Source organism: Pelophylax lessonae (genome assembly GCF_965119305.1).
Source record: "Pelophylax lessonae genome assembly, chromosome: 5".
NCBI classification, from domain to species: domain Eukaryota; kingdom Metazoa; phylum Chordata; class Amphibia; order Anura; family Ranidae; genus Pelophylax; species Pelophylax lessonae.
Window position 1 is genome coordinate 191,298,331 of NC_138772.1, and position 16,631 is coordinate 191,314,961.

The 16,631-nt window shown below is 49.3% G+C and overlaps 1 protein-coding gene across 1 annotated transcript in view; it reads left to right on the forward strand.

Moving 5' to 3' along the window:
- LANCL2 (LanC like glutathione S-transferase 2) overlaps positions 1-14,974 on the forward strand; it is a 100,573-nt gene extending 85,599 nt beyond the window's left edge. Inside the window, exon 9 of the mRNA XM_082259852.1 lies at positions 14,254-14,974. Coding sequence (XP_082115978.1) covers positions 14,254-14,330 — 77 coding nt within the window. The 3' untranslated portion in view covers positions 14,331-14,974. The remainder of the gene's footprint in view (positions 1-14,253) is intronic.
- Positions 14,975-16,631: the final 1,657 nt, after the last annotated feature.

Genomic DNA, 16,631 nt, shown 5'->3' on the forward strand with positions numbered 1-16,631 from the left:
TAGTTTTTGGTCAGCACCTTCTTGTAAGGGTGTAAGGGACTACATAGAGGGACCCTTTTATATACACTCTGTATGTGCTTTTGTGATTTTAAATTGGAAGTTTGTTTTTGTATATGTTCAATAAAAATCTTTTGGATTTATGTCTGAGGACAGTACCGTTTAAAATCCCTTTGCCCCAACCTTCCAAACAAATTTTTCTATAAGCTTGAGTAGCTTGTTTTGTATGAGTTGGCAAGCTCTCAGAATCTTTTTATATGAGGGGTTCATGATGGGTTCCAAATGATGACCTCATTAGAGAAAGTTGCCTGTTGTTAATAGTTTCCGACTACATTTCTCAAAGAATTGCCTGAACATAGAGAAGTGGAGGTGTAGTGCATAGCAAACCTTGCTCTGTTTGTGTTTTATCATACACTGACAAATGTGCAGAAATGTACAATTTCTTTAATTCTTATTCCTATTTATTGTAAATAACAATTTCAGTAATATTATTTTCCTGTAATGTAATTACAGTTACAGGTATTACACATTTCACTGCAAATGCCACTGAAGCCTGAAGGTGGCAGTGTTTATCTGCAGACTGGAGGCTTTTATTTTCTCAGTGATGCCTCCAGCGTGCATGTGATCACTGTGTTGTAGCGATCAAAGGGATTAGAGGATCAGGAGCAAATCTGATTGGTTCTTGATTGTGAATGGGGACCCAAGCTGTCAGTGATTAAGATCCAGTAGCTGCATAGTGTAGAACGATGACTCCCATGGGGAACGTTTATAAACGCATACCCAGCATGGGGTATCATGCAATGGGACTTTACATACAGATTTGGAGAGAGAAGGATAAGTGCACCTTAGATCCTTTTTCTTTTATTCAAACTTGCCTGCTTGGAAAAAGTACATTTCACGGGATACCTATTTTGCAGATAAGTTTTGCAGGAGTTTTCAGCCTAGTACATACGATCAGAAAATTGGACGAAAAATATCGCTTTTGGAGCAATCTGATCATTGGTACACAGCTGTCGAGGGCCAATCATGATGTTTCATGCAAAATTATCAGAAGGGACAAACACGAAAATTTTTCTCATACGATACCAGAAAATACGATTTTCGGTAATCAGCATAGTGTACGTCCGAGAAAAAGTCCTGGCTCAACAAAAAGGTACAGAGGTTTGTGGCTCGGTCACGGGATGCTCTGGTGGATGCCACAGATGCGCTGGTGGCCCCCATAGGGTCAGTATCATCTAATTTATGCCTTCCCTCCTCTCAAGCTTCTGCTAAGTCTTCTATGCAGGATCGAGGCATAAGGGATTCCAGTCATCTTAGTGTCTCCGGACTGGCCTCGCGGGGCTTGGTAAGCCGATCTGGTGTGGCTGGTTGCCAACGTTCCTTGAAAGCTTCCTCTCAGGGAGGATCTGCTGTCCCAAGGACTAATCTTCCATCCTGCTTTACAGTTGCTGGCTTTGACGGCTTGGCTGTTGAATGCCAGGTGCTGATGAATAGAGGTTTGTATGAGTCAGTGATTCCAACTCTGTTAAAAGCTAGGAAATCTACTTCTAGGAAGATCTATCATCGTACTTGGAAGACGTACATTGCGGGGTGTGGGTCTCGCTCTTTTTCGGTGGCTCGAACCTTGACCTTCCTTCAACAGGGGGTTGAGCATAAACTAGCCTTGAGTACTATCAAGGGTCAGGTGTCAGCCTTAGCGGTCTTTTTAACAGCCCTTGGCCACCTACTCCCTGGTGTGTAATTTTCAGGGAGTTAGGCACTTGACCTCTCCAGTGCGGTCTCTGTTGCCGCCTTGGGGCCTCAATTTAGAGCTCTCAGTCCTCCAGAAGGCTCCTTTTGAGAATCTTCGGGAGATTTCCCTGCTCACACTGTCCCAGAAGGTGACTTTTTTGGTGGCTTTCACCTCTATGCGCAGGGTGTCGGAACCGGCGGCGCTATCCTGTCGTCCCCCCTGATTTGGTGGTTCACTGGGATAAGGTGGTTCTTCACCCCTGTCCGTCTTTTTTTCCTCAGATTGTCTCTGATTTTCATTTTAATGAAGACATTGTGTTGCCTCCCCTGTGTCACAGGCCAAAACCTCCAAAGGAAATTGCTTTTCATTCCTTTGATGTGGTCCGGGGCACTTGGGTGTACCTGGCAGCTATGGAATCTTTTAGGAAGTCAGACTCACTATTTGTGCTCACGTATGGGCCTTGGAAAGTGTTGTCCGCTTCCTCTGCGACCTTTTCCAGATGGATCAGACAGACAGCAATTCAGGCCTATTCCATCAGGGGTTCGGTTTCTCCTTCCCCTGTCAAGGCGCACTCTACTCGGGTGCTCCGTACCTCCTGGGCCTTCTGTCATCAGGGGTCAGTGATGCAGGTTTGCAAGGCGGCCAGCTGGTCGTCAGTGCACACTTTCACGAAGTTCTATAAAGTGGATGTGTTGGCATCTGCCGATGCTTCCTTTGGCCGCAAGGTTTTGCAGGCTGCTGTTTAAAGACCAGGTCCTCTTTGAGGGTGTATTGTTTTTTTTTTGTTTTTTTTTAGGTAAGCTCCAGTTGTTTTGGTTGAGCCCCTGTTTACCTGGATGGCTATAGTTAGCCTTGGGAGTTTTTTTCGCTGTTCCCACCTCTCATGTTTAACACTGCTTTGCGAAGTCCCAATGGTTAAGAAGATCATCCATCAATGAACGAAAGAAAAAATTGGATTTTTGACTTACCGTAAAATCTATTTCTCTTATGTTCATTGACGGACACAGCACCCACCCCTCTGTGGAGTTGTAATTCTTTTGACACTGTTTGTAACAAAACTGAGTACCTAAAGCAAAGAGGAGGAGTATACCCCTGTGACTACCCATAGGCGTAGCCAGACTTTTTTTCAGCCTAGTGTCCTACTCCTGTAGGGGGTAGTATAACCCAATAGTTAAGAAGATCAGGAGCTGTGCCGTTAATGAACATCAGAGAAATGGATTTTACAGGAAGTCAAAAATCCCATTTCTCTTACGTCCTCCGACAGTCGCCGCCTCCTCATATTCGTCACATATGGGGTATTAGACTTTGCTCCGAAGGAGTAGCTAGGCAACAGAATATGTTAACAATAAAGCTTTTAACATATCCCACCCTCAAGGGGTGGTCCCCTCAGTCAATACCCTCCTACTTCCTGCAACCATATCTCAGTTTTAATGTCTAGCTTGTCAGGAGTGGCTGGCTTTTTCTGTGCTGGGGCTTTCTGCCCCAGACTCTTTCTTCTTTTTAAAATTTTGTTTGAGTTTTCTCTCTACCTTTACTTAGCTGTTATTTTTGTCAGCATTAGTTAGTTCTTCGGACGAAGAGGATCATGCGGACTGGGTCTCGGGCTGATCCCCCTGATCGCAGGTCGTGGGTCAGTGGCTTCCCAGTCTGCCTTCGAGCGTTCAGCCAGGTAACGCTCCTGGCACAGTGAACGACCCATCCCTGTTCGGTGCAGGGATGATTGGTGAGGTGGCTACCTCACTGGACGCTGTGCGGTTTCTTAACCCCCATTTTGTGCGTCTTGAATGCGACTCTCCCTGCCTCATGTGCAGCGGCTTGTTCGCCTGTGCGGGTTCCCCACGCCATGTGAGGTAAGTGTATTTATGTGGGGACCTGTCTGTCTGGGGGGGTGTCAGTCTGGGACTGTGTAACCTGCCTTTAATCGCACTGCTTGTCTCCCTATCTCTCGGCTGCATGCTGTGGGCTGCAGGGGGGGGGGGGGGAGATGTGTGACACTGTCTGTGTCAGGCTGATCAGTGTGTGAAGCTGTGTGCTGTGGGGCATGTTTTTTGGCATGTTTGGGCACTGTACAGCGATCGCTGCGGCGATCTGACATGTATTCTGATACTGGAATGTAATGTGTGTGTTTTACTGCACTGTGGAGCGGCGGTTTCGGCGCCAAACGACGCCATTTTGCCTGCTCCCGCTCCGGCCACATGTTTTACATGCATGGCGGCCATTTTCTTGTAGCCTCCATAGGCTTACATAGAGCGCCCTGGCAGCATCACTTCCTCTTTCCTGGAACACCGATCGAGGCAGCAGCAGCGGCGAGGGTCTCCTCAGGTTTTACCCTTCTGTTCTTGCTATCCATTGCCTGTGTTCAGTTTGCATATTCCCTGTGGGGGTCTTATTGTGCTGAGTGTGGTGCGGTGGGCTGCGCTTGCCGCGCTTGCTTAAAAGGGGCAGTTAACCCTTTGTTGTCTGGCATTACAGGGGCAATGGACTCTCAGGAGGGAAAATTTCCTACAGCCTTGGTGGAAAGCCAGGGGACCGCTGTCTCCCCCCCAGGGGGGGATTTGGCCACTATTGTGGCTGGCCTTGCTGCTCAGGTGCAGATGCTGGTGGCTGCTCAATCTACTAAAAGGCCCAGAGTTGCTCTTTCCTCTGATTCTGAGGGTGAGGGTGATAGGGCTGTTATGGCAGGGGCCTCCTTATCGGGGTCCCGCTCCTCTCTTGATCTAATAGGGTCTGAGGTGGAGGCTGATGTTGAGGGGGTTGATAATTCTCCCCCTGGCTCGCCTGAAGAGCTTGCAATCATGGATGAGTTGATTGCTTCCATAAAGCAAACGCTGCGTTTGCAGGATGAGGTGTGTCCCCCAGCCGCCTTGGCGGCTTATGGGACGCAGAGAAAACGCAGGACGCCGCAGGTTTTTCCCTGCAATGATGATTTTCAGCGCGCTGTTAAGGAACAATGGCGCAATCTACGCAAACCTTTTGCTGTACCAAGTAGATTCAAGCTGCGTTATCCTTTTTCACCTTCCACTGATGAAAGGTGGTGTGTGCCTCCCCCAGTGGATCACGCAATTGCGGTTTTAAACAAAGCCACTGCGATTCCTGCAGAGGATTCCCCGGTGTTCCGTGACGCCACGGATAGGAGACTGGAGTCTCTTACCCGTCATACTTATTCTGTTACGGGTTCTATGCTTAAGGCTCTGTTTGCTTCTCTCATGGCGGCCCAGGCGATCGCAAGTTGGACGCAGATGCTTAGGCGCGTCCTAGTGGCCGATTCGGCCTCTCCGGCGACCCTGGATATGGTGGATCAAATCCACCAGGGTGTCATGTATCTGTGTGATGCGGACCTGGACCTGGTTCCGTTGGCTGCACGCGTGCACAGTGTGGCGGTGTTGTCTCGCCGCCTGATTTGGTTGAAATGTTGGTCGGTGGACCAGTCTTCACGTAAGACCTTAGCCAATCTACCTTATGATGGGTCTCGCCTTTTTGGGGAGTCCCTGGATGTGTTGATTAAGGGGATCACCGGGGGTAAGAGCACTCTCTTGCCCCATTTCCCCAAAGCTAAGGGGGCTTCTGGGAAGAAGCATGCTAATTTTCGGCCCCCTCAGGGGTCCTTTCGTGCCTTTCGGCCGCACTACAAGGGCAAGCCGTTCAAAGGTCAAGGCTCTCAGAAGAAGCCCTGGTCTGGTAAACAGAAGTCCGGCCAATCCGGATCTGCAGCCCATAACAGTGCGGCCTGAAGGGGCGCCCTCACCCAGTTTTGGGGTGGGGGGACGCTTGCTCGGTTTTCTTCAGCCCTGGTTGGCCCGTGTGCGGGACAGATGGGTTCAGGAAATTGTTCGATCTGGTTACAAGATCGAGTTTCTCTCTCGGCCGGAGAGCAGATTTTTTCCCTCAAATCTTCAACTGTCTCCAGAGCGTGTGCGGGACCTGAGGGCTCAGGGAGTGGTGGTTCCGGTGCCTCATCGGGACAGATTTCGGGGGTTTTATTCCAATCTGTTCACCGTGCCCAGGAAGGAGGGCAAGGTTCGTCCAATTCTGGACTTGAAGGCTCTGAACCGCTCTGTGCGGGTTCGCAAGTTCCGCATGGAATCCCTGCGGTCGGTGGTGGCTGCCCTGGTTCCGGGGGAATTCATGGCCTCCATCGATTTGAAGGATGCGTACCTTCACATCCCCATTTTCGAAGGTCACCAGAGGTACCTTCGATTCGCCATTGCGGAGGATCACTACCAGTTCGTGGCGTTACCTTTTGGTCTCGCCTCGGCTCCGCGGGTCTTCACCAAGGTGCTTGCACCGGTTCTGGCATTGTTGAGGGCCCAGGGCATTTCTGTCCTGGGGTATCTAGACGACATCCTGGTTCGGTCTGCGACCAGCCAGGGTCTGGAGGAGGACCTGTCTGTCACGATGCAAACTCTACAGGAGTTTGGTTGGACAATAAATTTTCCAAAGTCGACGCTGAGTCCGTCGGTTCGTCTTCCCTACCTGGGAATGATTCTGGACTCGGTACAAGCGAAGGTCTTCCTGCCGGAAGACAAACTCAGAACTCTTCAGGAGGAAGTCAGGTCCCTCAGGGACGTTCCGCACTCGTCTTTAAGGACGTGCATGAGATGTCTGGGATTGATGGTCTCGGCCTTCGAGGCGATTCCCTTCGCCCAGTTTCACACGCGGGGTCTCCAAGCGGAGATCCTGTCCAAGTGGGATGGGCGACCTCAATCTCTGGATCTTCAGATCTCGTTGAGTCATCGCACCAGAAGAAACCTTCTGTGGTGGCTCCAGTCCCCGATGGTGTCCGGGGGCAAGTCGTTTCGTCCTATCTCGTGGACGGTGATCACCACGGATGCCAGCCTGTCGGGCTGGGGTGGTGTTCTGGGCGTTCTGTCTGCCCAGGGAACTTGGTCGGAGGGGGAGTCTTCCCTTCCGATCAACATTCTGGAATTACGTGCGATAAATCTCTGTCTTCATCGCTGGACGGACCGGCTGCAGGGCTGCCCGGTTCGGGTGCAGACGGACAATGCCACGGCGGTGGCCTACATCAACCACCAAGGGGGCACCAGGAGTGCCCGGGCGGCTCGAGAAGTGGCCGACATTCTGTCTTGGGCCGAGACTCATGTCCCGGCGATAACGGCAGTTCACATTCCGGGGGTGGAGAACTGGCAGGCGGACTATCTGAGTCGCCAGACCCTGGATCAGGGGGAATGGTCTCTTCACCCGGCTGTCTTCCAGATGTTGTGCGCGAAGTGGGGTCTTCCAGATGTGGACCTGTTCGCGTCTCGTCTCAACAACAAGGTGAGAAGGTTCGTGGCAAGGACGCGCGACCCTCGGGCAGACGCGTTAGTGGCCCCGTGGCATCAGTACAGGCTGATGTACGCGTTCCCACCGATTCAGTTGCTGTCCAGGCTCCTTCGCAGGTTACTCTCGGAACGCAGCACGGTGATTCTTGTGGCACCGGACTGGCCTCGCCGGTCCTGGTACGCAGACCTCGTGAATCTGGCGGTCGACGCCCCTTGGCGTCTACCTCTTCGAAACGATCTACTGTCTCAGGGACCGATTTACCATCCTGCTTTACAGTCGCTGGCTTTGACGGCCTGGCTGTTGAGACAGAGGTCCTGAAGGGGAAGGGTCTCTCTCCAGAGGTCGTTCATACTTTGATCAACGCTAGGAAGTCTTCCTCGGGGAAGGTTTATTACCGTACTTGGAAGGCCTATTTTGCCTGGTGTGAGTCCAGGGGGTTTTCACCCCGCACGTACTCGGTTTCCCGTGTGCTGTCTTTTCTTCAGACGGGTGTTGATCAGCGTTTGGCGCTGGCTACGATAAAGGGTCAGGTGTCTGCGCTGGCCGTTCTGTTTCAACGTCCCGTGGCTTCCAACTCCTTGGTTGGCACTTTTATTCAGGGTGTGCGGCATCTGGTTCCTCCTAGGAGGGATCCTTTGCCCCCTTGGGACTTGAATCTCGTTCTATCTGTGTTACAACGTGCTCCTTTTGAACAGATCAGGGAGATCTCGTTGTCTATGTTGTCCAAAAAGGTCGCCTTTTTGGTGGCGATCACTTCGGCTCGCAGAGTGTCGGAGCTGGCAGCTTTGTCCTGCAAGTCTCCGTACCTGGTTATTCATTTGGATAAGGTGGTCTTGCGACCTAATCCTTCTTTTCTTCCGAAACGAGTTTCGGAATTCCATCTTAATGAGGATATTGTCTTACCTTCGCTGTGCGCGAAGCCCAAACATCCAAAGGAGGTGAGACTGCATTCTCTGGATGTTGTTCGGGCGATAAGGGTTTACCTTAAATCGACTGAGTCTTTTCGTAAGACTGACTCCTTGTTTGTTCTTCCAGAGGGTCCTCGGAAGGGCATGGCGGCTTCGGCCTCTACCATCGCCAAATGGATCAGGCAGACCATTGAACAGGCCTATGCTTTGCAGGGTAAGGCTCCTCCTGTCCCTGTGAAGGCGCACTCTACTAGATCTTTGAGTACGTCTTGGGCCTGTCGTCATGGGGCTTCTGTAGCCCAGGTGTGTAAGGCGGCGACCTGGTCGACCGTGCACACTTTCACAAAATTCTACAAAGTAGATGTTCAGGCATCGGCGGATGCTTCCTTTGGCCGCAAGGTTCTTAGTGCGGCTGTTCCATAGGGTCCCTTGTTGGGGACTCCTGGCTGTTGGGATAGTTTTTTGTATCCCCTGGTTTTTTGTCTTTTCCTGGGTTGTTGCTCCTGTTGAGCACTTGTTTTTTGCTGTTGCCCAGCTGGTTTCCTTCCTTTGGTAAGGTTCCTTTCTTTGATGCGGAGACTGCGTTGCCTTTTCGGCGCGGATGCGTTTCCCACCCCTCATGTTTGCACTGCTTTGGGACGTCCCCATATGTGACGAATATGAGGAGGCGGCGACTGTCGGAGGACGTAAGAGAAAACTGAATTTTTGTAAAATCTTACCTGTAAAATTCCTTTCTCTGAGTCCTCCGACAGTCGCCGCCCCCGCCCCTCTTTTGGGGTTTGGTTGTATACTCTACTGCTATTCCACTAAAACTGAGATATGGTTGCAGGAAGTAGGAGGGTATTGACTGAGGGGACCACCCCTTGAGGGTGGGATATGTTAAAAGCTTTATTGTTAACATATTCTGTTGCCTAGCTACTCCTTCGGAGCAAAGTCTAATACCCCATATGTGACGAATATGAGGAGGCGGCGACTGTCGGAGGACTCAGAGAAAGGAATTTTACAGGTAAGATTTTACAAAAATTCCGTTTTTCTCTTTCGTTCATAGATGGGACACAGCTCCTTATCTTCTTGACCATTGGGTTTAGTGCCCCCTACAGGAGTAGGACACTAGGCAGGAAAAAGCTTGACTATGTTTATGGGGCAGTCCCAGGGGGTATACTCCCACTCTCAGCTATAGGCACTATTATTCCTTTTAAATTTAACTTTTTTCTATCTTTATTTTGTTCCTGTGAGAATCTACAATCAACTGCCAGACTGGACGAAGAACTGCATAATCTAGATCCAGAGGGTTACCCCGGTCTGGCCAGCGCACGCAGGCCTGAACTCTGCGCTAGGTCAGCCGCGACATAGCCCCACTGGACAGGGGCTGGCCTACGAGTTAAATGTCTCGCAAGGGCGCATACAACTTTGCCTCGGCCCAAGTCTCAGCGTTCCTCCTGGCCGACAATCCCCCCCCCCCCTCCTTTTTTAATGGAGTGGTGGTCTGTCAGGGGTGGTGCCCACCCTGTTCCTGGTATGGTAAGTAGCTGTCCCCCCTCTACCTCTGGAGGGTTTTGGGGTGGATGTGGGCCCCCCCTGGGACGGTCAGACCCCCGGGTTTCCCTCCTTCCCATGCAGCGTCTCCCCCCACCCCCTTTTTTTCTCGGTGGTCCTCTGTGGACTTGTTACCCCCCCATCTACCCACACCCCCAGTCTCCGCTCCCATGTGGTGGCCATACCTTTTGAGTCAGTCTGGGGTGTTGAGCTGACGATGGGGTGGGGGGGGCGCGGCCCCGGCGACCAGGCGATCAACGTTTTGGGAGGGGAGGGTACCTGGTGGGGTCTTCTGCCACTGTCCCCCTTCCTGCTGGAATCGTGTTAGGAGCTCCTGGGGTCCATGCGGGGCCGCCATTTTCTTGTAGCCTTTCGTTCTGTAGATCGGCAGCCATGTTTGTGTAGCCTCGGCGTCCATTTTCTTGTGGTTTTCTCATTGAAAATGGCAGCGGCCATGTTTTTGAAGCTATATGGGCGGTGACTTCGGTGGTGGGAGCCCCGCCTCATCCCCTAGTGCTGACTTCTGGATCTTTATCTTCCTGATCGCTGCACGGTGTGCAGTAAGCTTGGGGCTGTAAGTGCCTGATCGGTGGTGGTAAGTTTTTTTGTGGGGTTCGCTCTCCCTCTCTCTGCTGTAACAGCGGAAGTGCTCTGTGATGAGCCCTGTGGTGCTGCCAGTGCGGTGGGGGTGTTCCTAGCAGTGTTATACACTTTTTTTTTTTTTTTTGTGTGTAGATCCCCCTCTTCACTAATGGGGTCCCTGGAATACATTTCGCCACCTGATCCCCTCGCAGAGGCTGCTTGGCCCTCCGGGTCCCAACAATCCCTGACTGCACTGATGGCGGTCCTGGAGTCCTTTGTATCCAAGATGGATTTGGTCTTGCGGAAATGGGCTAGTAAAAAGCGCCCCGCACCCTTCACCTGCTTCATCTGTTGCATCAGATCCTGGATCTGATTCAGCCACCGCGGATGCTAGTTACCCTTCTGGGTCTGCATGCTCAGATAGTGAGGATGATTCCTCTGCTCCTCTAGCTGCGCATGAAAAGGCGCTGGTGGATGCGCTGTGGGTGAAACTTTTTAAAGATGGAGTATGCATTGGAGGCGCTGGTCCCTTTTGGCACCCACAGGCCCTCCAAGGCGGTGAGGGTGTTCCCCTTTCCTTTGATATTGCCACAAAACAGTGGGGTTTTGCAAAATGCACTTTTGCGGTCCCTAAGCATTTTGCAATTCTGTATCCTTAAGAGGATTCCCTGCCTAAAAAATGGACGGTACAACCTGTAGCTGACTCGCCAATTTCCAGATTAAATAAAGCTACCTAAATTCCAGTTGAGGAGTCCCCGGCCTTTAAAGATCCGGCTGATAGAAGGTCAGAGGCTGTGGCCCGCCATATGTTCACTGTGGCTGGTTCGACACTTAGGCAGGCTGGCTGGCATGAATGACCACAAGGACCGGTTAAACCCGGGATATACCATCCCTCCCTCCCAACGTTCTTGAATAGGATGAGATGATATTACAGGTTCCTGCCTGAAGCCATTCATACACTGCAAAAAGGCTAGAAGGACTGCAGGTCTAAATCATATATATATATATATATATATATATATATATATATATATATATATATAACAAATAAACCATCCCATCGGCCCTGATCAAGGGAAAAGGAAAGGATAGGTGAATATATTGAGTGCAGCCACCAGTGTGGTAACCATCGTGCTTCCACAACAGAACAGCTTTAGAGTCCTGACTATCAAGCTATAACATAGTGCCATCCTATTCAGCATAATAAGCGGTGCTCACTGCGGTGATCAGGAGGCTGGACACTTAGCGCCTAAAATAAATGAGTGAATATATGTATACATTGAAGGCTATACACAAATACTAAGGGGACAATATTTGGTGCTTTTTCGTGTCGCCACTCTGTCATCTTCCGAGTCATTGAAAAGGAAATACCGGTCTGTTATGGTCTCACAGGCCCTGAGGAAGCCTTGAGCGAAACGCGTCGGCTTGCTGGGACCTACATTGATCGTATTCCATCAGAGACCTACTCTTTCCATCCTATACAGGCTCTTGGTTATTTCTCCCTTCTGGGATGTATTTCTATTCATGACTCCTTTATATTTGATTTTATCAATATTATTCTATGTTATGTTGTTTGTGCTAACATGTGCTAATACGCCCATGTTTTCTAAGAGGCAAATTTAATAAAATGTAAAATATTTTTAGAAATTGGTTTGTGCGTGATCCTTCTACTCCCACTGGCCCGCAAAGCCCCACTTTTCTCTATCTTTTGTGTTCCTGGTGAAATGGGACAAGAATCCTCAGTCTCTAGACAATCTGATCCTGTTGAGCCAGGGTACGATAGGGTCCCTAATCTGGTGGCTTCGTTCTCCAGCACTTCGTCAGGGAAAAATTATTTCTCCACCTGTACTGGAAGGTTGTCACCATGGATGCCAGCCTGTCCGGGTGGGGAGGCATCCTTGGCACAGATTGTGCTCAAGGGGAGGGGTCTGTACTCTTCCAGAGCCCAGACTGCCGATCAATGTACTGGAACTCAGAGTGATCAGACTTTGTCTGAATCATTGGACAACAAGTCTTTAGGGGTGTCCGGTATGCATTCAATCGGACAATGCCATGGCCGTGGCCTATGTCAATCACCAAGGGGGCACAAGAAGTGCCCTGGTGGCTCGGGAAGTAGCAGGTATTCTAAGGTGGGAAGAATGATTCTTTCCAGACCGCTCTGTTGTACACATTCCAGGGGTGGAAAATTGGCAAGTGGATTACCTCGACAGGCGTTGGACCAGGGGGAATGTTTGCTTCATCTGGAGGTGTTTCATCAGTTGTATCTCCGGTGGGGTACTCCGGAGGACCTGTTGGCCTCTCGTCTCAACAAGAAGGTACAGAGGTTTTTAGCACGGTCTCAGGATCCTCTAACGGATGCCACAGACGCCTTTGTGGCCCCTTGGAGTCAGTATTGTCTGATTTACTCCTTCCCCCCTCTCAAACTTCTGCCCAGACTCCTGTGCAGGAAGAAGGGATTCTGCTCATTCTGGTGGCTCCAGTTTGGCCTTGCTGGTCTTGGTACGCCGACCTGGTACAGCTGATCGCCGATGCTCCTTGGAGACTTCCTCTCAGGGAAGATGTGCTTTCCAATCTTCCATCCTGCTTTACAGTCCCGGGCTTTAACAGCTTGGCTGTTGAAAGCCAGGTGCTGAGGATAGAGGTTTGTCTGAATCGGTGATTCCTACTCTGTTAAAGGCTAGAAGAGCTACCATTGTACTTGGAAGACGTACATTGCGTGGTGTGAGTCTCTTGGGGTTCACCATTGCTCCTTTCGGGGGCTCAGATATTGGCTTTCCTCCAACTGTGGGTTGAGCAGTGCCTGGCCTTGAGTACCATCAAGGGCCAGATTTTGGCCTTAGCAGTTTTATTTCAACGTCCGTTGGCCAAACATTCTTTGGTGCCTACCTTTTCTCCAGGGAGCTTGACACTTGGCTCCTCCAGTGCGGTCACCATTGCCGCCGTGGGACCTTAATTTGGTGCTGTCGGTTCTTCAGAAACCTCCTTTCGAAAGTCTTCGGGAGGTTCCCCTGCTTACGTTGTCCCAGAAAGGGGTGGCCTTTTTGGTGGCTATTACTACTGCTCGCAGGGTGTCGGAGCTGGCGGTGTTGTGTAGTCCTTCACCTTACCTGATGGTTCTTCATCCTTGCCCTTCATTCCTGCCCTTCGTTCCTTCCAATAGTTGTCTCTGATTTCCATTTGAATGAAGACATTGTGTTGCCTTCCCTATGTCCCAGGCCTAAACATCCTAAGGAAATTGCCTGCATTCCCTGGATGTGGTTTGGGCTATCAGGATGTACCTGGCAGCTATGGAGTCTTTTAGGAAGTCAGACTCACTATTTGTACTCATGGATGGACCTCGAAAAGGGTTGGCTGCTTCTGCTGCGACCATTTCCAGATGGATCAGAAAGACAGGGATTCAGACCTATTCACTTAAGGGTCAGGTTCCTCCTTTCCCTGTTAAGGCGCACTCTACTCAAGTGCTTAGTGCTTCCTAGACCTCATCAGGCGTCAGTGATGCAGGTTTGCAAGGCGGCCACCTGTTCGTTTTGTGCACACTTTCACAAAGTTTTTATAAGGTGGATATGTTGGCATTTGTGAATGCTTCTTTTGGCCGCAAGGTTTTGCAGGCTGCTGTTTAGAGGACCTGGTCCTCTTTGAGGGTGTAATGTTTTTTCAGATGAGCTCCAGTTGTTTATGGTTGAGCTCCATGTTACCTGGTTGGCTACGGTTTAGCCTTGGGAATTTTTTTTCTTGCTGTTCCCACCCCTCATGTTTAACACTGCTTTGAGACGTCCCAATGGTCAAGAAGATCAGGAGCTGTGTCCATCAATGAACAAGAGAGAAAATTTAGTTCTCTGATGTTCATTGACAGACACAGCACCCACCCCTCTGTGTAAATTGGCTTTCTTCTGACACTGCTTGTAACCAAATTGAGTGCCTATAGCTGAGAGTGGGAGTATATCCCCTGGGGGGATTGCCCCATAGGCGTAGTCCAGCTTTTTCCTACCTAGTGTCCTACTCTTGTAGGGGGGCAGTGTAACCCAATAGTCAAGAAGATAAGGATCTGTGTCTGACAATGTACATCAGAGAAATGGATTTTACGGTAAGTCAAAAATTAAACCTTTTGTGTCCTAAAACTGGATTTTGCATTCATAAAATATTTGTATGTAGCCTAGCAGTTTCTTCACGCATTTACCTTCCCCTAAATTAGAGTTTCTCTCTGCTTCTTTTCAGGAATGGCTGGCGCTATTCATTTCCTATCAGACGTGTTGACACCAGAGACTTCACGCTTCCCTGCATTTGAACTTTGATTGGCCGGCAGGAGAATTTGGGATACAGCCTGTGTGTGCAGTGAGGAGATGTAGAATTTCCACCCGTCATGTTCAGTGCCTCCACCACATGCTGCCAGCTTTACCTTGTCACTACTTTTTACAGAGTGTTGTGGCAATGTTTACTGAAGCCGTTGCTGCAAAAAATGGGCTAAACGGAATCGTACATTATCAACTCTGTGATCTTGATGTTCTGCAGACTGAAGATGCTAATTCATTTATTTTATGTTTGCCATTGGACGTGTTTACCAATGCATTCTGATGGCATTTAATTTTCAGATGTATTATTGCAATTTTTTTTTTTTTTGTTTAAATAGGTATGGTTATAGTACGTGCTATACAAACTCCCCATTCACTTATAAAGCAAGAGCCCTGAGACTCAAAACTGCTACAGTGTTGTAAAAAAGGAATAAAACAAAACAAAAAAATCTTTGTAGAAGGTCAACAAAATGCATGCTGATTGGATAATTAGTTTTTTTTTAACTGCTCCCCTTATGGACATCAAATACGAAGGGATTCCTTCTGGCTGGGTCTGGATCCCAGGTAGAACCCTTTTATTTGTAGGTTGTCCGATATACCATCAAACTACCATGCAGTTAAAAGACACACAGTAGTGGCAGACTGGCTGTTAAAGCGGTAGTATACTCCGTCATTAAACTTTTACCTACAGGTAAGCCTATGATAAGGCTTACATGTAGGTAAAATGAATATCTCCTAAACCTGCAGGGTTTAGGAGATATTCGCCCTGTATGCAGCCGCTGACACCAGCGGCGCATGCGCTCTGAAGGTCCGGCGGACCTTCAGAGCTCTTTGCCGGCTGCTTGCCGGAAAGTAAACTCCCATGCGCTGGACTGACGTTATCGCGGCTCCGGCCAGTCACAGCGCCGGAGCCGCCGAACCCAGAAGAGACGTCGAGAGAACATGACGGCTCCCTCAGCGCTGTCCGGGCGACCGTGTCAAGGCTTCGTTTTAAGGTAAGTATTTCATAATGAGCTAGTATGCGATGCATACTAGCTCATTGTGCCTTTCTCCTGCAGGGTTTTTATTTTTTTATTTTAATGAGGATACAACCGCTTTAACTGTCCCAGAACTGTGGAAGATAAAGCAGTGGCACACAGGTGTTGGTCACAGATGTTGAAATGGAATTGTACAATCTATGAACTTTAGATTGTGCAGGAAATAAAGTGTGGCCTCGCCTATGATCCACTCTTTTCATAAACTTTGTATGAGACTCCATTGAGTAAGGCCGGCCAGATACTAGATTTGAACCATTAATGAGCAGGCTCAATGTATCAAGTTGATCGATAATAAACTCTCTCTTGCGACTGCTAAGGCCGCTAGCGATAATCACTGTCTTCTCCAGGCGAGGGTGCCTTCCCCCGCCAGGAGAAGACAATTGCTCAGCAGGAGGCATTCCCCTGTCATTCCTGTCTGTGTTCATGGGGGAATCATGTGAATTTCTTTCGTTGCAGAATAGAAATACACGCCATGTATGGCCAGCCTAGGTTCACCTAAACCTGGTATAAATCACTATACACACATTTAAAACATTTCATTTGATCACATTTTCTAAGGTTTTGATGACTGAGATAGTTTCATGTCTTGTAACTTAATCCTATTACAGTAGATCGTTCAATCAGATCATAAGCTGTGTGGCCAGTTTACATTCACACAGATAAATATGAACAGGCAGCAGATTTCAGTGACCGGCATCAAAGGTATAGGCGAACAGCTATGCCGGAGAAGCCTGTACAAATGTATGACAGGCTGACAGCGGCCGCACACACAGATCAAATATGTGCAATTTGGGACAGATGATCAGTCCTGAGTGTATGCAATCTTTCTTCATCCATAAACTTTCATCTGTCCCTGCCTGCAGGTTGCTCCATGTGAGATTACCAGTGAAGCCGCTGTCTGTCATTTATTTGCACAGGTTTCCTGTCTGCAGCTGTAATTATATACACTATATTACCAAAAGTATTGGGACGCCTGCCTTTACACGCATATGACCATGCGTCTTCGTCCATAGGGTTCATTATTGAGTTGGCCCACCCTTTGTAGCTAGAACAAGCATATGACCTTACACGCATATGACCATGCGTCTTCGTCCGTAGGGTTCATTATTGGGTTGGCCCACCCTTTGTAGCTAGAACACGCTAGAACACGCTTCAACTCTTCTGGGAAGGCTGTCCACAAGGTTTAGGAGTGTGTCTATGGGACTGTTTGACAATTCTTTCAGAAGCACATTTGTGAGCTCAGGCACTGATGTGGACAAGAGAGCCT